General features: G+C 40.8%; 1 protein-coding gene across 3 annotated transcripts in view; it reads left to right on the top strand.

Moving 5' to 3' along the window:
• Positions 1–22,689, top strand: part of Adcy8 (adenylate cyclase 8) — a 223,262-nt gene that overhangs the window by 163,347 nt on the left and 37,226 nt on the right. For 2 of the 3 annotated variants that reach the window (NM_001331075.1, NM_009623.2), the window contains 4 exons: positions 4,066–4,166; positions 11,852–12,053; positions 14,020–14,109; positions 21,388–21,560. In NM_001331075.1, coding sequence (NP_001318004.1) covers positions 4,066–4,166; positions 11,852–12,053; positions 14,020–14,109; positions 21,388–21,560 — 566 coding nt within the window. The remainder of the gene's footprint in view (positions 1–4,065; positions 4,167–11,851; positions 12,054–14,019; positions 14,110–21,387; positions 21,561–22,689) is intronic. The other variant, NM_001291903.1, reaches the window with a different exon arrangement.

Genomic DNA, 22,689 nt, shown 5'->3' with positions numbered 1-22,689 from the left:
AGAAAGAGAAAGAGAGAGAGAGAGGGAGGGAGGGAGGGAGGGAGGGAAGGAGGGAGGGAGGGAGGGAGAGAGAGAGGGAGGGAGAAGGAGGGAGGGAGGAAGGAAGGGAGAGAGGGAGGGAGGGAGGGAGGGAGGGAAGGAAGGAGAGAGGGAGGGAGGGAGGAAAGGAGAAAGAAAGAAAGAAAGAAAGAAAGAAAGAAAGAAAGAAAGAAAGAAGGAAAGAAGAGAGAGAGTGAGGGAGAAGGAGGGAGGGAGGAAGGGAGGGAGGGAGGGAAGGAAGGAGAGAGAGAGGGAGGGAGGAAAGGAGAGAGAAAGAAAGAAAGAAAGAAAGAAAGAAAGAAAGAAAGAAAGAAAGAAAGAAAGAAAGAAAGAAAGAAAGAGAAAAAGAAGAGGTCAGGTTACTTAATTCTTATATACAGAATTCACAGTTTGTCCCAATTGAGAATCTCCTTAAATTTAGACTAATTAAAGATGTGATAGAAAAATCCTCTTTCTTAACACTAGTTTTATCCAATGATAGTGAAATTTCAAAATAAATAAATAAATAAATAAAAGTTCACTTATTCTATACCTAAAAGTGTCTATGGCTGAGATAATGCTTATTTCTGGGCAATATTACTGAGAAATGTTGCTAACAGTAAAACAAAGACAGTAACTATAACCCACGTCATTTATGAGGTTATCATATTCCTCATAAGTAGTCACAAAGCGCATGGTTCAACTTTGGAGAGGTAGCTTCCCCATTACTTTTATTGGACGCATCCTCCACACCATGCAGGGATGTGAAAGTGTGTGGTTTTGTACTGGGTATGGAGAATCCTGATGAATAGAATGTTTTCCTTCCTCCTCACTAAATAATGGGGCTTAGGACTGTCTCAGGGGCAGAGACAGAGAAGGAGAGAGGCACTACCCATCACACCCGTGCATACCTCACTGACCTTTATCCCTCTGTGGATAAAGAATCCTGAGTGGGCTTTTCCTCCATGTGACCATGGAACCACACTTGGATTTCTCACTTTTCTTGTGAAGGATCTAGAACCCATTGACCCTCATGACTCTGACAAATTCTAGAGATACCATTTCAGTAGACTTCAGGGCCAACATCTTCAAACATGAACAAAGTGCAGCACATCTTCTTTGAGCATTGCCTTCACAAGGCGCTGCTTTGAATGCTTGTTACAGGTGAACTCAGTTTATTTTCTATAAACCCTTATAAGTGGCTCCTATAACACTCATTGTCTATGTGATGAGAGTGAGATAGATAAAGCCTAGTAGAGATGACCCAAATTCCACAGCCAGCAGATGTTGAAGCTGAGGTTCAAAGGCAGTAGTTGTAGTCTGGACCACTCCATGCTCACAACTGAAATAAAGACATATTAATGGGGTCATATGAGGACAGAACAGAGATGAGACAAAGAATGTCTAATTCTGGAAAACCGAGGCATATAACAAACCTAGCATAGACATACACCCAAGTATTCAAACCCTCACAACTGAAAAATGAAGCTCAGTGAATCAGTGGTGAGTCTCAATACTGTAACATCCTGAGACAATTAGGAATTTTCTTTTCATGAGCCTTCTTTCCTTGTATTTCAAAGTCACAATGCATTTCATTCTGAAACCGAGTATTCCATGTTTGACTGACATCAACGGCAAAGATTTTTGTCTTTGTGGCTGTGCAAGAGACTAACTCAAACGTGAAAATAATAGGATGGTTTAGCATTGCAAACCTTACATGTCCCATTTGGCAGAAAAGATAAATAAGGTTCAAAGAAATTGGTTTATTCATAGAGAAATCCTGATGGGCCTAGAGAGAAAAAGTCTCCCTGCATGATTCTACCAGGTTGCTATTTGAACAAAACGACACGCACAAAACTGTAGTTGGGACCAATGATGGATGTGCAATTGTTTAAATGTCATCTGTAAGAAACGTTCAGTAGAGGAGTCACCAGGACTGTCTGGTGTCTATTGGAAGAGCTATTCTCCCAGTGAGACAAGGCCAGTGACTGGGAAGGAACCTTACATAAAAGGAAAAGCTCAAATTTAGGCACTAGAGCTTTTAAGCAGAGTGTTTGTGATGTAGGATGCTCTGCGCAGGCTTAAAGTCAGAAAACATGCTTCCCTGACACAACAGAGGTGGCCACCCAATGGCCATCAGCAGACATTTGAGTATATGTGAGGGATGCTACAGAAAGGATCCTAGAATTAGAAAGGTGATGGCCTATCATAAGTTCAAGAGGCTGGGCTGCTGCTGCTGCTGCTGCTGCTGCCGCTGCCGCTGCTGCTGCTGCTGCTGCTGGTGATGGTAGTGGTGGTGGTGATAATGCTGAAAATGAAGGGTTAAATGCAGTGAGGATTGTGGATGGTGTTTGTAAAAATCTCAATATTCAATCTAGATAATCAAACTGGTTATCAGTGAACCAATAAAAAATCAAGTTGTGTGTAACCAGCTAGCATAAAGAACTCAGCCAGTTACCTTCCATGTTTTGTAACTAATTCACTTTGGCCTGTGTGGGTCACTCAGATTGTCCTTAATCCTAGGCAGCATTATTGGTAAGTACTAACTAATAACATGGATTTTCGGAAGTTTTATTAGTTAGCTTATGGTGATTCTTCAGGGTTCCTGGATCCCCTCCAGATGCCAAGCAGATTGTCAGCAGTTGAACAGCAGCCTTGGTGCTTGGGAATGAAAACGTCATTGCTCTGAAAAAGCAATGTGTGGGTTCTCTGTGCAACACTGCACCTCCTGCAGGTTGCTCACCAGTTACTGGCCATTCCCAAAAGCTTAGCCATGACTCGGGACAATAAATTCCAATCTACAATCTAAACCACAGCTAGCAGTCAGCATCAGTTTCAAAATCCTGTAACTGTTATTTCAAACAATAAAATGGACTGATCTTGTCATCTCATTGACCTGACTTAGATCTCATTATTTATTGTAGGCAAAGAGCCTAGAGGTTGAGAGAGAGAGAGAGAGAGGAGGAGGAGGAGGGGGGGGGGAGGGGGAGGGGGGAGGGAGAGGGGGAGAGAGAGAGAATGATCAGCTATCTGGGTGAAGTGACCCTTGAAATTCAAAAACAGGATTATGAAGTTATAGTGGCAGGCTTAGCTTTGTGCCTCCTCCCTCATCCCAAAATAAGACAATCTAAATTCTATGAGGTCTACAGCAATTCACTAAACCTCTATGTCAGTAGGGAAAAATGAGAGATTTGGATAAACCATATTCTAATGTCTTCCACCTATTTTAAACCCTTTGTGCCTCCTTCTAAAGTGTTATTGCATGGCTTAGTGACTCTACAGGGGTTCAGGAGATGAGGCAGGTGTGAGGCAAATACAAATCTCTGACCTTTGAGGAGCTTTTAGGTCAACTACGACATTAATGAGCACTCTATGTAATCAAATAGTGTTACCACCACTCCCCATGGCTGCCTAGAATGGACAAGAGAAAGGTGTGCAGCATATTGGCCTATCTGCCTTGATTTGTCTTCAGTAAGACAAGATGCTACAGCACTGGAGAGCTTGTGGGCTTCTTTAAACTCTAAGGTTCTGTGATGTTATTCTCCATGGTTCTTATTTAAAAGAAAGTAGAAAGATTCATTGGTAAAATGTTTTCCCATGTCCAACACCTCTCAATAGAGCACTGTCCTTAAGTAACTTCACTTTGCTAATGAAGGAAGTCCACCTGAGTTTGATCTGCAGTGTTCATGATAAAGACTCTTCTGCTCTGTTAAAGTGATAGAATCTCATGGGACAGAAGCTGGATACGCTCATGAACCCTTGCAGGCTCCTTACTAGAGAAGGGATATATTAATTCCTGGCATTTCAGAGGAAACTTGGTGGGAGGGATGAATAGCCTGCCCTGTGTGAGGATTTTGGGTGAAACAGCTTCCTGGTAATTTTTTCAAAAAGATACTGCATTGTTGCTTTTTGCTGTTTTGTTTGTTTATTTGTTTTGTTTAGTTGTTTGTGTCTTTGTTTTTCTTAACCTCAAAATGATGAAATTTATCTCCTCCAAAACTTAAACTCTGCTACAAAGCAACTGACTCTACTTTTTTAAACTTACAGTATTCTCAAATGAGGGATGAAGTATTCAAGTCAAACTTGGTCTGTGCATTTATCGTTCTTCTGTTTATCACTGCAATTCAAAGTTTGCTTCCTTCTTCAAGGTAAGTACAAAAGGACTAAGATAGCAGCTGAAAACATCTCTGTGAAGTGATGAGCCCTTACCTGGAGCCATCCATCTGACCTGTCAAAGGTTGAGAGTTTAACATGACTGGGTCCACAACGTAGACCCAGGTGCTTAACAATTCTGTGTCTACTTGGATTGCCTTATTATGCATAATATAACACTCTGCCTAAGCTAAAATCTTTCCCAATATTAATAAAATAATAGCCAAACTGGAATAGTCTGTGTTGCCATTGAACATTGCACCCATGATTTCAGAAAGCATTAAATTATAAGAGTCTCAATCCTTTGATTGTTTGTTCACATGATTACTTCACACTTCACTTCTAGGTCAGCAAATTTGAAAGTCAACACTACAAACACATGTTGACCAGTCACTTAAAAACACTTTAACTATAAAAACTCAAAAACTCACTGTGATGAGCTCGAGAGAGGCTTGAGGCTCAGAGTGCTGAAATGGGTTTCTTATTTGAAATATTATAGCTTTAGTTCAAACACAGAATGTCTAGTTCCAGAGCAAGTATTCCCAACAAAGGCTATGGCAGGAACTATACAAGGCAAGCCTTGTGACGATGATATTGTTTGTCTATTGATTTGTTTTAAAGACATCTAGAAAATTGGAAAAGCATCTTTCTAGGTGTGTCTGCGAGAATATTTCCTGAGATGACTGGCATGTGGGTTGGCAGACTGACTAGAGAAAATTCACGATGAATATAAGCCACACCATCTAATAGACAATACTGTGACCCACATCAAATGAAAAGCAGAAAGAGCCAACTCATATTACCATACCTTTGATTGTTGTAGAGTGGTGTGTTTATTCCTGATGCTATGGATCTTAGACCCCAGATTCTCTAGTCTTTGAACATGAACTTGAACTTTTTAGGGTATCCCAGGCTAACCCCTATCCAGGACTGCACCATTGATTCCTATTATTCTGAACAGTTCATTGGTTAAGCAGATAAGGGTTACTCTGGTTTTCCAATACATAAAGAGCCACTGTGGGACAGTCCACCCTTGCTTATTGTCTGAGTTAGGGTTTCCATTGCTGTGAATAGACACCATGACCAAGGCAAATATTATAAGGGAAAGCATTTAATTAGGGATGACTTACAGTTTCAGAGGTTTAGTCCATTATCATCGTGGCAGGAAGCATGGCAGCATCCAAACAGACACAGTGCTGGAGGATCCAAGAGTTCTACATCTTGATTGGAAGGCAGCCAGCAGGCAACTGACCAGGAGGAGGGTCTCTCTTCAGCATTGGGTGCAGCCTGAGCATAGGAGGAGACCTCCAGAGTCTACCTCCACAGTGACACACGTTCTCCAACAAGGCCTCCAATACAACAACTTCCTCTAATAAGGACACACCTCCTAATAGTGTCACTTCCCATGAGCCAAGCATATTCAAACCACCACACCTACTGTAAGGCAATCTAATGAAACTCCTATTATAATCACATATTTTTTCTCTCTTCTTCTGGAGAACCCTGACTGATAAATAAGACTGGAATACTTTGCTCTAAAAAAAAAAAAAAAAAAAAAAAACAAAAAACTTTAAACATTGTTAGAGTCATGTTAGAAGGCATCAAAAGTCACTTAAAAGGCTACCAATGTCATAAGATGGGGGAGTTCTAGCATTAGAATGAATAACTACTAAGCCTAGAACTTCAATAAAAGCCCAGAAATTACATTGATTGAGTTTTTTAAGTTCACAATGTATTTTAAAAGCAGAAGCAGATGCAAAATGAGAAACACTTTCCATCTCCTCTATACAAACTGTACCACAAAATAAACCAAACAACCAAAGAGAAGAAACATCATATAAACTATTCCAGCTTTTAAAAAAAAAAGGAAATGATATACCAAAAAGAGCACCATCTTCCAATCCCTAGTAAGTTAACTAATGGGTAAGAAACTGTACATCAAAGAATGGAATCAGCACAAACAGGAGACACAACCACATCGTCTGATGGAAAGACCTGAGAAAGAGCAGGAAAGGAAGCCAGGTTTGATATCCTAACTTCTTAGATTGGAGAAAACACCTGGAACTTTCTCAGCAGCTGAATAGAAGGAGTCCCTGATCTCGGCTTCCAACTGCATCTTATAACTGCAATACAACCACCATTATCACCTCAATTTTTTAGTGACTAGGAATACATGACCATGGAAAAGATTGCCAAACTGACCTCTTACCAGAAATCCCTCATATTGTGAGAAGTGAATGGCTCACTCACCTTCAAGACAGCAAAGCTTCCTTTAGTGTGTGCTGGTTTCCCTCCAACAGATGTTGCTACTGATTGATGCTTTGTGATGGCACACAATGGGCACTACTCCTTTATACTTATGTAATGATTATTTTAAGAGATGAAGTAATCTTTTCTCATGTGGCCACAGCCTTCTCCTTGAAGAAAAAAATTAATAGACCCTGGCAAAGGCAGACTGTACTAGCCCAGATCTTTGTTTTAGTGCTTGCATGTTCCCAGATGTTCCTTTCCCAGAAAGATAAACTAAAGAAAGACTAGAAAATATCTTTAAATGCCTTTTAAGAATAGAGAAACTGTGTGTATTCTTTTAATGAAATAAAAAGAAAGAAAAAAAACTAGAGAGGGGGAGGGAGGGAGGGAAAGAAAACATTGAGCTAGAGAGGAAGAGTAGGAAGATTGGAAATTATTGATTTGACCATTTTCAATGAAACATCAATCTGTATTGTACTTGGTATTTAGCTTTCTTTGACACTGAAGTTTCCTCATCTACAGAATGGAGATTATGAGGGGTAGAACGTCTGCTTAGCAGGGAGGAACATACTGCATTTGCATAAAACTCAAAGTTGGCCCCAGCACCTATGTTGGGCAACTCTCAATCACCTGTGACTCCACCTCCAAGGGATCTCTAAAGCTCTCTTCTGGAGTTTTACCTGCACCCATGTGCACACACACACACACACACACACAAAACTAAAAACAAAGTAGATATTTTCAAGATACTATCAAGAATGAGCATAATAGTGTCCCATTCTGAGGACTGCCACATGTAAATCAACCACGTCCATTTGGGGCGATTCAGGCTCCTTTCGACTTCCCAAACCACATAATACACATCTTTTGAAAGAGCTAAGAATGCTGACCACTCAGAGTTGCCTCAGTATCAAATGTGCCACCAGCTCTCTGCAGATTCTGAAGAGTCATACAAGTGTACTCTTTGGGTATGGTCTGAGGTTCTGAACCCTACTGAACTACAGGCTGCTATGGGTCATTCACTCCTCTGCACTGATCTTGCCTCTCCAGCAAATGTCACAGTGTACTACCAACCCAATCTGTATTTTAAGTGCAGACTTCAGAGAATAATTAGACCTTAATTCTAGAGAGGACTCGGATAGAGCTGTTTACAAATCCCTTGTCATTCTCTTTGAGACTCGATTGCAGCAATGAAAGGTTTCCTTGCCTCTCATATCCAGCAACAATACAAAAGTGAATTCAGAACCCCTGGGTGCCTGAATGGCTCTATAATTAGATGGAATTTGCAGTCTGATGCTATAATGTTTATGTGTGCAGAAACAAGTGAGTACTGAGGGGCTGGAGCAAAGACTCTCAGAGGAATTTTATACATAGCTCCAGTTCCCAGCTGAGAAAGCCTGTCCTATTGTCAATACTCTTCTTATGTATCTTTAAATACCTTTAATATCCTAAAAACTTCACCACAAAGAGAAATAGAATGTGTCTGTTGCCTGCTTTTATTACTCTATTTAACCTTAGAGACTTCTTTCAAATACAAGGCTAAAAAAAAAATCCATTTTTGTAGGTTTTTTTAAATAATGTTCAGAATAGGTAGTTAACTCCTTGGAGGCTGAGAGGCACAGGTTCTCATTTTGAAACAAGTTCAAACACAGGAGGTTTTTGTCTCATGCCAGAACGACTCTGCCCATCTTTCAAGTCATTTCCCCTTTCTCGGCAAATCCATAACAATATCACTTAGGACGTTTGCACATCTAGGTGGCTTTCTGTGAAAACCCTTACCTATAATCTTCAATGTGCCCTCCTGACAGCCTGCCCTCTGAATGCAAAGCACAATAGTGAAATGAATCCCAAAGCATTGCCTGTATAGATTTCCGGACAAAAGACTATGCAAATCTGTGCTGACAGCTGGGAGAGACGAAGCCAAGAAAGAAACCATGTGGTCTGCGCGTTTGCTCTCTGCCCTGAGAACTGTCTTCAAACTCCAGTGTGAGACCTCTGTTCTGATACAGGGAAACACGTGTACGACATGGCTATCAGTGTGAAAGAAGAACATTGCCCTTCTCTGAAGAGAACACAAGCACACATGCCACACTTGGGGCCAGGGGCATAAAGTCCTTTGTCCAATGTGCTGTTGAGGATAGCAAGGTCATTCACTCTCTACCCAGAACACCCACGTCAATAACTGTTCACTGAACACCTGCGCATGCATGCATGTTTCTTGGGTCATGACAGAACCTGAAAGTAAAGCTGAATCCTATAGGATGAACAGGCATACCCCATTAAAGTCCCTGCAGAAGCAGTACTAGTATAGTCCGGCAGGATTATACAGCCCAGACTACAAAGCCAAGAGCTATTCTTCCTGTCCCTAAATGGACCCTGCAGTAGTTGTCACTTAAGACTTTGATTTCCTGGGCATCTATAACACTTGCTCTTCTCAGTTTATGTCTCTGTCACCCTGGGACACATCTCATGCTTAATCTTAGCAGCTACATCATATCATTGAGACAAGCTCACTGAGCACTCGGCATTGAGACAAGCTCGCTGAGCACTCGGCATTGAGACAAGCTCGCTGAGCACTCGGCTTCTTCTCTTGAGGAGTCACCTGACAAAGTGACCCACCGGCATTCTTCATATGTCTTTGCTGGGTGTGAATGAGCACCATACTCTTCTCCGGAGTGTCTCTTCAGCCCATTGGCAGGGGGAGCACCATGTGCCTCGGGCTCTCAAGAAACTTGCTGCTCCACAAGTCTGCTGTACCTATCTCGAATTCCCATGGAAATTCCTTGTAAAGGAGATCCATAAACTCAAAAGCATAATTTTTTAAATTCTAAGAAATAGCCAAGGCTGCCAGACTATCATTTCCCAGCCTTCTTCTTAGTTAGCCATTTAAAAGTGCAAGCAGTCCAGCAAGCACAAAAAAATATTGTACAGAGACTTTTGGATTCCCATCTTTGGAGATGAGAATATTGAAATATTGGACCCCAAGAGAGCAGAATTTCCCCAGGAACCTAACGCTGGAAGAGAGACAGCATAAAGCCTGAGCCATGGAAGGCATCTCCCAGACAAAGACAATGATGGCCAGCTTGCATATATTAAGCTCTGACCCTCACTTAAACTTCAGCTTTACTTTAAGACTCCAAAGATAGACTTAGGATGGGGGTAGGGGTCAGTAGGTCTCTTCCCAGTGTAGCCACATTGAATAATTTTCTACATTTCATTGTTAATGTAGCTGTTTTGATTGGCTTATGGAGAAGGGGTAGCTTATTTGAACACTGACTATAATCCCAAGTCTAGTAACAGAGAGAGCTGATGTTTCTGGTTACTCCCTTTCTGTAAATTTCTTGTCCCGCCTCGTCCCCCGCCAGATACCGTGGCAAGTGTAGCTGACCACATTCCCTCCAGTTCTTTTGACTCTTTCTTTCTTTTTTTTTTGAAGCTCACTAACTTCTTTACAGAATGACCTTCAACCTTGCTGCTCTCAGCTACTCACATTCTGCCTGGAAAATTCTCTCACTGACAGGTCTTTGACCTGTTCACTCCAGGCACAGACATCTACATAACTATTCTCATTACTGTTCCTATAGTAACTCTGCCCAACATATTTGCAAACGTATACCAAATGTTCAACTTTCCTCTAATCATTGCATTTCCTATACTTAACCCAATTAAGATGATAAAATCAATGCCATCCCCTGTTTCCATGGCCCTATGCAGACCCACATAGTACTAAGGATATTGTCCCCACAGCTTTCCTTGAACCTTACTTCCCTTCATGCTTCCATTGCTGAGTCCTGTCTTCACTGGCCAAATCTTCTAAGCAATTCTTCAGTTGGTTTTCAAACCAGACGTGTCTGACTAGAGGACCTTCCCTGTGAGCTTTCTAACGCACAGCAACTTCTGTCCAGCTTCACAGCCTTGCAACTTTAGCTGTGTGCTGGCAGGTTTTATACCAACTTGATACAGGCTAGACTCATTCGAGAGATAGAAACCACATTTGAGAAAATGCCTCCAAAAGATCTGGCTATAGGCAATCTTAATTTTCTTAATTAGTGATTGATGGGGAAGGGCCCGTCCCATTGTGGGTGGCACCATTCCCTAAGCTGCTGTGCCTGGGTTCTATCCAACTGATCAAGCTATGATGAGCAAGGCAGGATGCAGCATCCCTCCATTGCCTCTGTATAAGCTCCTACCTCGAGGTTGCTGCCTTGTATGAGTTCCTGCCCTGACTTCCTCCAATGATGGACAGTGATGTGGAAGTATAAAGCAAATAAACCCTCCCCCAACTCACTTTTGGTCATGGTGTTTTATTACAGCAATAATGAGCCCAACTAAGACAGGTCATTAGCAAACTCCAAACACACTGGCAGCTCTGTTCTTCTGCTACCTTGATAATATTCTTGACTGTGCCTACACTACAAGAAAAAAATCTATCCTACATGGACAAGCTCAAATATTAACTACTTTTTGAAGCCTCCCTAGGTTACCTTTCTTGCTTTCCAAATGATAGCTGTTTATGACTTGTTATGGATCACAGTATATCATGATATCTTGACATTTTTATATCCATATTCTGTAGGTTACAATCCCCTAGATAGTATTGAAGATATGATTTAGTCCTGCTATCTACTGTATGCATGAGAAGAAAACTTATTGAAAAATACATATCATTATAAACCTCAGAAGTCAAAGGAAACATGAGCGTATCACTCTCCAAAGTGATTAGAATAGCAACAAGGACTTTAAGTTCTAGCTTCAACACTCATCAACTGAATTACCCATGATAACTACCTCCCTGTGAGCTTTAAACACTTGTCTGGAGGACAAAAAAAGACCTCTTTGTTTCTTTTGAGGAATGGAAATGAGATATCATTAAAAAGGGGGGCCCATAGTGCTGACACATAGAGATCAATCATCATTCAGGCAGAAGGAGGGTAAGAGATAGTCAGTAAACACAGTTGTACAAAGTACTAGCATATGGAAGATCTTAAAGTAGACAATTTTAGTAGAAGACAGAAACTCTCTGGCCACTTCTATAAAAGCACCCTTTAATAACTTGCAACAATTTGCTGGCTGGGAAGTTAGAAAAGAAGAGATCACAAACAGCCATAAAACAGAGGACAAGGGATCCAGCCCCAAGGACAGTATACATTCTTGGTGATGAATTGTTGATAAGGAGAGAAAGTGATAGAAAATGCTTCCCAAGACAGGAAAGAAGGAAGGAAGGAAGGAAGGAAGGAAGGAAGGAAGGAAGGAAGGAAGGAAGGAAGGAAGGGTGAAAGATAGGTGGAGAAAAGAAGGGAAAAACGAATGTTTCTTACATAGGAACTGTGCAGAGGATGGTGAAGAAAGAACGTGAGCAAGATTTCCAGGGCCATTGGGTGGGGATGGGGTGGACTGTGCCCATATGACTCACATTCTGTGTTTTCTGCAGGCTGATGCCTATGACTATCCAGTTCTCCATCCTGATCATGCTGCACTCTGCCCTGGTCCTCATCACCACAGCAGAAGACTATAAGTGTCTGCCCCTCATCCTCCGAAAAACCTGCTGTTGGATTAATGAGACCTATCTGGCCCGCAACGTCATCATCTTCGCTTCCATCTTAATTAACTTCCTGGGAGCTGTCCTAAATATTGTAAGCATCCACCAAGCCCCTCAGTCCTGTGGTATCTACTATAGAGTCCAGAATCAAGAGCTTAGAGAACCAGCAACTTCTTGCACTGCCCTGCCTTGATACCTTATTATTATGTTCCAGTCAGCCCCAAGTTCAGGAACAAAATGATGACCCCCATCAGAACAATGTGTTTTGCTATGGGGAAGCTATCTTTAACCCACCAGGGGAGGTGAATTGTTCCAAAGGACCCTTGTAGACCTTCAGTTTCTATATTGACAGTGGCCAATAATTTATAATGGTAAATAAAATTGTCATTTATTTATTAAGTACCAGGATTTACCTGCTATGTGCCATGCACTGAAGGAGCACTGTCACAGCTTTTTCATACTTAATAACCCACATAAACCCTATGAGGTAAGTCTCATTTATCCCCACTTTACGGCTGAAGCAACTGAGGCTCAGAGATATGAAATAACTTACTAATAAGGTCTGTCTGACTCCATGACCCATGCTCATCTAATATGGTAAAATATATCTCTGGGAAGAGGGCACTATGAAGAAATGAAACTGAAAGAGCTATCACTTATTGAGTACCTACTATGTACAACAGGTGGGTATTATTCTCCGCATTTGACGGATGAGGAAACTGCATTTCAGAAAGGTTGACTGTTTTGTCAATGACCTTCTAAAGGCTACTATGTGTTGGGGCACATAGAACTCAGATGAAACTCCAACTGCCATAATATTCATGGTTGTTTTTAATTTGATGACCCACATTTCAATGGCTTCATTTTCTCTGTATAGTCAGACCATGAGAGTAACAGGTATTTTCTGTATGTGTACAGTCCGTGTTGTCTGTGGCCCAGGCATCTAGGTTTCAAAAAATGCTTGATCTAACCCTGGTCATAACCTTGGCATGTAGAAACAGTTTATTTGAAGCATCATCTTGTGGATAAAAGTATCATTGTGCCCTTTGGGTTCCTGAGCATTCAGTGACCCAAACTGTATAGTTTTCCAGTTGTTGTCATCGACTTGGAGGTTCAGACTGCCTCTAACTCACTGTTTAAGCTCTATAGTTGACCTTGTTATAAGAGAGTCAAAGGGACAGATAAATGAAAAACCATCATGCCATGACATGGTCATCTGATGACTGTTGTGTAAGTGTGAGTCGATTGAAATGGATGCATGCGTAGAAGTTGCTGATCCACATGAAATGAGGTGGTAGCCAGGATTTGAGTTCTTAACGAGGTAGATTTGCTGGGGGACAGCATTTGGAAAAGACTCGGATGGCTTTAGGTTGAGATCACTACATCACTGGTGTGGCAGGAGGCTAGGTGGCTTTGGAGTCAGATAGACTGGCGCTCGATTCCCAGCTCTACGCATCACCAGTGTGGTGGCCCTGGTCAAGTTACTTTCCTTCTCAGAGTTTCATATTTCTCGGTTGTAAACTGGGGATAACAACAGCAGGTACCTCCCAAGATGATTGTGGGGCTTTTTGAATAAAGTGTTTGGCACAGAGAAGGTTTACACCTGGCAGTTGTGACACTGGAATGCCTTCAACAGAAACATCTGCCCTGGAAACATGCACAGCACTCCAGCCTTAAGAGCCTTTCTAGAAAATGTGTCCATTCAGGTCCCTTAAAATCTCCCAACTTTGGATCTGGAGACAGGCAATGAAATCATCCAGGCCTCTTCCCCCACTATTCAACTCTCTTCTGTGCCCCAAAAACACAATCCAGTGTCCCAAAGTGACAGGGCAAACAGCCATCTTAACCCAGTTTCGTGACTAGCTTGTAAAAGCTTTTTCTGAGCCAGTGCCTCCTCCTGGCAGGCAAGCCCCTCTAGTCCCTCCTGCCCTTGGCTTTTGGCTGAAGGCCAGCAGCAGTTAGCACACTGATCCACTCCCAACACTCACACTGACTGTTGTTCCTGTGTCTTTTTGTTTTTTGTTGTTGTTTTTCTTCTTCTTCTTTTTTTTAATCCGCAGCTGTGGTGTGATTTTGACAAGTCGATACCCTTGAAGAACCTGACTTTCAATTCCTCAGCTGTGTTTACAGATATCTGCTCCTACCCAGAGGTATTTATTTGCAAGTTCCCAGTGGTGAGAGGTGAACATCTCCACCAGCTCAGGGACACACACTGACCAAAAGGTCTTAGAGACTACTCCAGAACTCTTGTTCCTTCTGCCTCTTCCTCCTTCCTTTTTTCTTCCCTTTCCATCTTCTCCTTCCCCCCTGCTCTCTGCTTCTCTGTCCTCTTTCATGCTCTGTCTTCTGCATCTTTCCCTTAACTACCCTTCCCTACTTTTATCTCCATTCTTCTTCCTCCCTTCTTTCCTTTCCCACCTTGCCTACTATCCATTGATCTATTTCTTTTGTCTCTTTCTCTCCTGATAATTTCATCATCCAGAGTCACCTCTCAAATCCTGTAGAAGAATGTGCCAGGGTCTCTGTGATCAAATAGACTTACTGCTCCAGGAGTGTTAAAGGGGAGGGGGGAGGGTGGGAGGGGAGGAAGAAGGGGAGAAAGGAACAAAGGGAGGAAGGAAGGAAGGAAGGAAGGAAGGAAGGAAGGAAGGAAGGAAGGAAGGAAAAAAGAAAAAGGAAAGAAAGAAACAAAGGGAAGAAAGGGAGAAAGTAAAGAAGGAAAGAAAATAGAAAATATATACAGAAGAATAAAGAAAATAGGAAAAGAAAACAAGTACAAAAAACTACAGCTAAACTTAAGTCAAAGTAGTAGGGAGAGTTTCCAGAGGACCTCTGGGTCTGAAGACATCTCATTAGGATGCCTGTCATCACCATGCATGTTTAGCCCTCCCTTGGCCACAGAGCCACTTACTGATCCATGGGCTTTCAGGTCAGTCTATAGGATCTGTTAGTCTATATCTGTACATATTAGAGTAGAGATCCCATGTCAGGAAAGACAATATCTTGTACCCCTGGGAGACTCTAATTAATCCCATATTAAGAGAACCACAGGTAAACTTGTTCTCTAAAAGGTGGCTTGCTCTGAGCGCTCTCTAATGTGTAAGATGAGAAAAGGCTCTAGGTGGTCTCTGTGGGCCTAAGAATTGGACTGAGAGCCATTGAATCCTCCATGTAGCCCCATGAAAGAGAAGCTGCTAATGCTACCATGTTATAATAAAGCTAGTATTCAGAGAGTAGCCTGCTCAATCATGATCCTACCTTTTCTGCCTGGCTTGCTTCCTCACTCCTTCCTGTCCTTTCTTTCTCTTTGAACTCAATTATAATAGCTTGGTGCTGGCACTTATACTATAGCTTCCTTCATTATGCTTTATCCTAGTCAGAGGAGGAGAAAACAGACTCTTCCTGGGGATGTTCAAGGATAGGTGAGGAAGTCCACACAACCTGGCTCCTCCTCAATGTATGAGATTCTGTGTGCTATGGTCCCAGCTTCCTAAGAACTTTTTGCTTTGAAGAGTGTATAGAGTGCCCCAAAACTAAGGGGAAAGGAAAGCTAAGATGCAAATAGTCAAAGCTGGTCTAAGCTGGATTTCACTTCCAATCAATTTCTCTTGTTGGTTTCCTCATCTGTGAAATGGGAAAATGAATACCTTGCTGTCTGTTTAATTGGCAAGTGCTAGCTCCTGGCATGTATCTGGCATGAAGCCAGTGTTCATGGTATGCTAATCTGTGGCCCCCATCACTCTAAGTCAACTCTCTATACTTGGACATACATCTGAGCTTCAAGTCTCAGGACCACAGCATTCACTGACTTTCTTAAGCTCTAAGAAAAGGGTCGTTGTGCTTTATGATGGCAAAGCTTTGTCTCTAGACCTCAGATTCCACAAATACAAAATAAGGATAAAAGTAATTCTCACTGGAAAGTTATAAAAATTAAGTAAATACATCCATATAAAGTATTTACTTCTGAACTTACCATTCTATTATAGTGATTGCCTACTCACACACACACACACACACACACACACACACACACGTTTATGTATTAAATGTAGTTTTTCACCAAGATTTAAAAGGTTAAATATAATGTTTGCTATACATAATGACTAATACATGTTATTTCAATTTTAAAAAAAATAAGTACTTAGGGAACACCTGGAACAAAACAGGATTTACATACTAAATGTCTGGCATTACATATTATTACCTGCCTAAAGATCTTGGGTGCACTATCAATATACATTATAAATAAGCATACTCAAATGTGGAAATGTGTATGTATGTATATATATATATATACACACACATATATATACTGTAAAATAGAAATCAAGTAAAAAGATCAAATGAAACTAAAGTGGAGACATAGAACCTTACCCTGTAACTGATCTTACTCAGGATTCAGTAGAGTCAAAGAACTAACTCTTCAGTGTGACAACCACTTGGCTTGACCTACATTTACGACTTCAGGCTCCTGTCTGCCAAACTAAAAGAACTTAGACATTCAGAAACTCTGAAATCCTAATCTAGCTCCCAGCACACACAAGGGTCCGCCCCCAGGCAAAAACGTGCCATTTCTCTGAGCCTTGGTTTTCTCTGCTATGGGTATGATGCTTGCATATCCCCTGTGAGAAACCATGCCTAGTTGGAAGCCTGCTACAAAATTTGGACAATCTGTTCTAAACAAAAAGCTGTTACATGATGCAAAAAGGTAATAATAATAATCTAGCTGTGTACTGGAAGCCTGTCACATACTGGGAAAGAGTGAAAATAAAGAAAATCGGGGAAAATGTTATCTTCCAACTGTGGAAGGAAAACATATCAGTCTATAAGATGAATGTAGATCACATGTGTAAAATCAAAAGGTTGTCATTTTCAATACCTTCTTGTGGCTCTCAGGAGGCTTGGGAGGAAAGCCTTCTTTCAGAATCAAACCTGTATACTTTGGTTTCTTTCTACCACAAAAGATCACTGTTTGTGCTATGGTATAAAGGGTCCAACAGAGCAGGTTCCCTAGCAAAGGTTTGGCTCTCTGTGTCCTGCATCTGGGAGTCACTTTTTTGAGTTGATACAGTCTTCAAGCCTCTCCGTCCGGCCCCATCACACACACACTAGGAGCATCATCTTAGTACCTACACATCACTCTTTGTACCTTGATTTCTTCAGTTAGGGCATGTTACAAACACGTTCATATTTATACAGTTTTTAAGGGTGGAAGATAAATATCGTATTGTTACTATAAAATTACCCAGAGACCAGCTTCAAAACAGAACCTTCTGTCTATTTAACAACTTTTAAGAAAAAGAAGGCACCCTTCTGATGAATCACAGGGCAAGATCTCCTTTTCCACTTGGGACAAATAAAAAGAAGCAAACGTAATACATGAAACAGTAGCTTTCAAGATACTGACTACAAAACAATGAAGACAGTAAGTCCCAAAGGGTAGGAAGCAAATGGAGTGAGTCCTGGCATAGTGTGAGTTTTGTTCAGATCATACCTCAGGGAGATGAACCCAGATGAAACACAGTGATTTCTTGCCTTGAGAATAGACAGATAAGAATCATAAGAGAGCAAGATGGCTTAGAGGTTATAGAACATACCACCATAGAGGAAAGGATTGCACAGAGAAACTCAGAGAGTTTCAGAGTATCCAATCAACACAAGCAGATGAGAAACGAGTAATGTGGAAATAACCACCAGAATTCATCAGTATCTGCAACTCACATGGGCTGAAAATAGAATGTGTCACCTTACTGACTAAAACACATCACAGTCTACTAGACACTTAGCAGTGAAGGGACTTAGCAGCTTCAGTTGTTTCAAATGTCTATTCCTAGATTATACTCTGCTATGATTCTTTCTTTAAAAAGTTGTAAATGTAAATTCTAAAAATGAAGCTATGTGATTTCCTGTGATTCAATTATATTTAAGAATGAATCTTGAGATGACTCATAACAATTTGAAAAACCTCCAGGATTTGAGAAAATAAAGTCACTGAAACTAGACTCCAGTCAATGATAACCAGACACTTAAAGGAACTGTGATTGATAATGAAGAGAGGAATCAGTGATGGAAAATCAAGACAGAACTGGCTGCATATATAAAATTATCAAACAGACAATAAAATCATTATTATAATTTTATTGCATATGTTTAAATAATCTGAAAGATATATGTTAAGTCAAGACTGAATACTTAGAGGTAAATGCTATGAAATTGAGATATAAAAACTATACTAGAAGAAAGTTAGTGAGATTAGACATTGTAGACAAAACCAAAAGAGCAAAATTGGTGAAATAGCAATATAAATATTGAAAATAAATTACTAAATAAAACAGGCCTTAAGACCAACACTAAAACCAATTTTAAACAATGTAACACCTGCATAATTTGAGTCCTCTCTCACAAAAAGAAACAAACTAAAGAGCTGACCGGAACTTTTTTTTCCAAGATTGATGAAAACTATAAATCAAAAGTTCCCTAAAGAAATACCAGACACAAGAAATAGTAAACACACACACACACACACAAATCAGATTGTTCAAAACTAGTAATAAAGAAAAAAGGTTAAATGAGCAAATTATAAATAGGTAGGTATATTATACACTAATAATGATAATAACTACAATAGATTTTATAGATAGGCAAGCATGACTACTCAAATATAACATTGTACCACATCATGAAAGTCACACAAGCATGTGCACACGAATACACACACACACACACACACACACAACTTCTTTCTTAAGATGACTTGGCCTAGAAACCAGCTTAGAATATGAGACAGTAATTGCACAAGCACCAATGGTGACCCCTAGATTATACCATCTGCATTCCTTGAACACTCATGGAACGCAGACTGAGTTTCAGCCGGAGCAACTCCATGTTTTCCCTGCACCTTTCATGTTGCTTGCAGTGTGATCTGGCGTTTTTAGAGATCAGGTTGTGAATCTGAGTCAATCAGTATTTGGATTATTCCCTTGAACTATGCTGACCTTTGAAAACTGTCTTCTTGATTTCTTTCCTTCCTACAGTGTGAGTTGAGGATGACATGGGTTTGGGCAGAACCGAAATGGGCATAGAGAGGTCACTCTGTTTGAGTTATGTGTGTAAATACTCAATTCTTCCTCCAGTTGTGATGGTGTGAAGTTATTCTTGCTCCTTTTATAAAAGAAAAATATTGCATGTTGCCAAGGTAATTTATGGTACGCTATGATAGTGTCATAACATGAATATTGAACCATCCATGCTGGAGCACAGTAGGGCCTTAGTTAAAAGTCATGTATTAACAAATGCATGCTGTGGTCTGAATGGATTTTGTTTCATGCTGACAAAGCCCTTTATAATTTGGCAAGTCATGTGAATTCAAGATTTTCAGACTGACAGGAGTTTGCTTTATTCATTATTTCCCAGGTCAGTGTGTTGTCTGAGAGAAGAAAGCCTTGAGTATCCAGAAATAGAGAACTTCTCCATGGACAACCCCTATTCCTTAGAACTGATGAAAGAATAATCGATGAAAGAATAATCTAAGCTTGAGTCATGATAACTATTGAATAACACAGAGTATAATAGGCCATTTTAGAGTGCTTTAAATGGAATATGTGACCAACAATTGTATGATTATACTCATTTAGTCTGTGTGCTAGCAGCTTACCCCTGAGACAGTATACATTCTACCCCTATTAAACTTGTCCTATTTTATGTTTCTCAATGAGAAATAATCTAGGACACTGTATACATTTATGTATGCATATTTGTCTCATAAATGAATTAGTTTCACTTAGGAAATTCATACAACTTCTTCAATACTCAAATATTTTTAGAAACTCTTAGCTATCTATCTCCCTATCCATATAAAAACTTCCTTACTATGTAATAAAAGAGAGATGAAAATGTGCACATGAAAGCTGTAGTATTATCAAACCCCACATTCCCACTGGAATCACACTCATGCAAACTGGCCATATCTAGATGACAGAGACACCTCTTTCTAGCTTCAAGATCATGAACAGTTTATTTAGCATCATGGCCAGTGCTTTCTTGAGAGCTGTGAGTCCCATCCTGGACACTTTTGCTGAATGCTTCAAGAAAAAATATGTATAGATTTTGAGGTCAAAGTGGGGCTTTAATGATATGAATTTAACTAATCACAATCTAAACCCAACACCCTGAATATTCCAGGATAGTTCTGTTAAAAAAGTAAGCAGGTTGTTTCCTACAGAATGCTGAAAGCTGTCTGTGTAGACAATGGGAGACTGACACCCTATTCAAGTTCTTAGCTAATTCCAAGTTTGCAATTTGAGAAGTAATGCCCAGCACAGAGTGGGAGATGTCTCTGCAAGGTACAATGTAGGTTGAGGGGGTGCTTTTCAGAGGAAAGGACACCTCACATGTGAGGAGGTACATAGCTTACTCACCTGGATGAGATTTGAGCATCCGTCCACTGATGTGTGAGATATGGGTCTAGAAAGTGAAAGGAAAAACTACTATATGGTAGCCTGTGAGCGCTGCTGTGTGGGAATTTGAGGGCTTAGAGAGCAAAGAAGGGATTTCCGGTTAAGAACGTGGTCAGATGGATGTTCCAGAAATTCTAGGTAGAGAAAGAATGTAAGTGTGTGTTTAGAGATGCTAAAGCCCAGAAGCAGGCTTAGATGGACGAAACTGGAGGATAGATGACAGGATTGTGCAGTGAATAAAGGCACTTGCAGCCAAACCTGATGGTCTGGGCTCAAATTCCATAACCTGGAAGGAGAGCCCTAAATCCAACAAGTGATCATCTGACTTCCATGTGTACATTGTAGCACTCATGTACACACACATAAATAAATAATAAATAAATGTGGGGGTATTAAAAAAAAAAAAAACTCTTCCCAAGCTGCTTCTGAGAATGAAAGCAAGGAGAGTAGATAGAGAAAGCTAAAGGCGGGGGTGGGGTGGAGGGGTGGTAGTGGTAATCTGTTAAGGGTATAAAGTAGAACCTTAAAACTAAAGAAAACTAAAGATGGCTGACAGTGGGATATGGAAAAGAAGGAGGCATCAAAGACAAGACTGGGGAGCTGGAGAAGTGGCTCAATGGTTAAGAGCCCCAGCTGCTTATCCAGGCAACTGGGCTTCTAATCCCAGCACCCATGTGCAGCTCACAACTGTGTGTAAATCCAATAGTACAGAATCTGACACATATGTAATATGCATACACGCAGACAGAACAAATAAAATAAAATGATAAAAATGTATTTTTGCAAAGATTAGGCTGGGGGAGGGGGGAAATCATGTGAATGATGGAGCTACTCGTAGAGACAAGGAGCAGAGACTCTGGGCAGTAGGAGGGAGGGTTCAGTTTGAATTCCTGAAGACAGGTGGACAGCAAAACCAGGAGAGGGACCTCAGAGGTTCCTGTGAGTCTGACCACCTTTGTTCTCTGTTTGCAGTACTTTGTCTTCACTGGGGTGTTGGCCATGGTGACCTGTGCTGTGTTTCTACGGCTTAACTCTGTCCTGAAGCTGGCAGTGCTACTCATCATGATCGCCATCTACGCCCTGCTCACAGAGACCATCTACGCAGGTCTCTTTCTGAGTTATGACAACCTGAACCACAGTGGAGAGTAAGTACCCACCACAGTGCTAATGTGCTCAGCTGTCACGGAAATGAAGGCACTGGGCAAGTAATAGCATTAGGGAAACTGAGGGATTGGCTTTTTATGAACATATTTCAGCTCAAACACTGTCCGGCTTACACATCAAGGGGAAAATCTCTAATTTTCAACATATATGAACTATAGACTAATAATAATAATTATTTAAAACTTAGACTAAGTTGGGTGTGGTACCTTAGATTTCCTCCACACCTAATAATTAATTTTCTTAACACTAGCAATTCTGAGGCCTGCGGGATCTAGTTTTAATTTAACTATAGCAATATTGGTAAAACTCAGTCACTGTGGATTGAGCAATGTTGATCCTTCATTATTATCTCTAAAATTTAGACTAATGCAAGAAGTAATGTATAAGCCAAGATTCCTTTGAGCACAGAGCCTGAGAGCGAGCTTCAATGCTGAAACAGTTCTAGGACAATGAGAGTGAGGAGGGAGGTGATACCAGGGAAGAGGGTGATGGTTAATGGCTCAGACAGCATAAGTTGTCAAGAGATTCAGCCCATGCCTTGGAAGGTCCACTCATTCAGCAACCAGAAGTGTCAGCAGAGATGACGAAAAGTACCTCAGAGTGGCATAAGGCAGAAGAATGTGTCTTCTGGCTCCTTCATCCTTCTTCCCCACTTTGACCACACTTCAATCTCTGGATATATTTCTAAGGATATCACTTGACCTCCTCAAAACCCAGTGAATCAAACCAGACCTTGTCCAGAAGACTAGTAGTAGGAAGAACCAGACACCAAATACCAGGCTGACTGGGATCAATTGTAGGAAGCATATGTGTCTAGCTAGAATAAATTTCTAATATTCTGAGAGGGTAAAGGCCAAGAAAAATCCAATAAATCGACCCAAGTGTCTGGTCTGCTTGTCCATGAGTCAGCCCTGAAAGTGAACAATAGCTACCAGTCATGTGTATTTCTGTATCAAAGAACAAAGAATATCAAATAGTGTTCAAATTCCCTTACCTGTTACTAATCTCGTCTTTCTCCCAAAAAACAATCAACTGTTTTGCTGAATGAAGGGATTTTTGCTGTTATTTTTTTCCATTTTCATGCATGTGTGTTCACATGTGGATGAGTGC

Source organism: Mus musculus, chromosome 15 (assembly GCF_000001635.26).
Source record: "Mus musculus strain C57BL/6J chromosome 15, GRCm38.p6 C57BL/6J".
NCBI classification, from domain to species: domain Eukaryota; kingdom Metazoa; phylum Chordata; class Mammalia; order Rodentia; family Muridae; genus Mus; species Mus musculus.
Note: the sequence above shows the minus strand (reverse complement) of the source record. Positions and strands in the feature narration are given on the sequence as shown.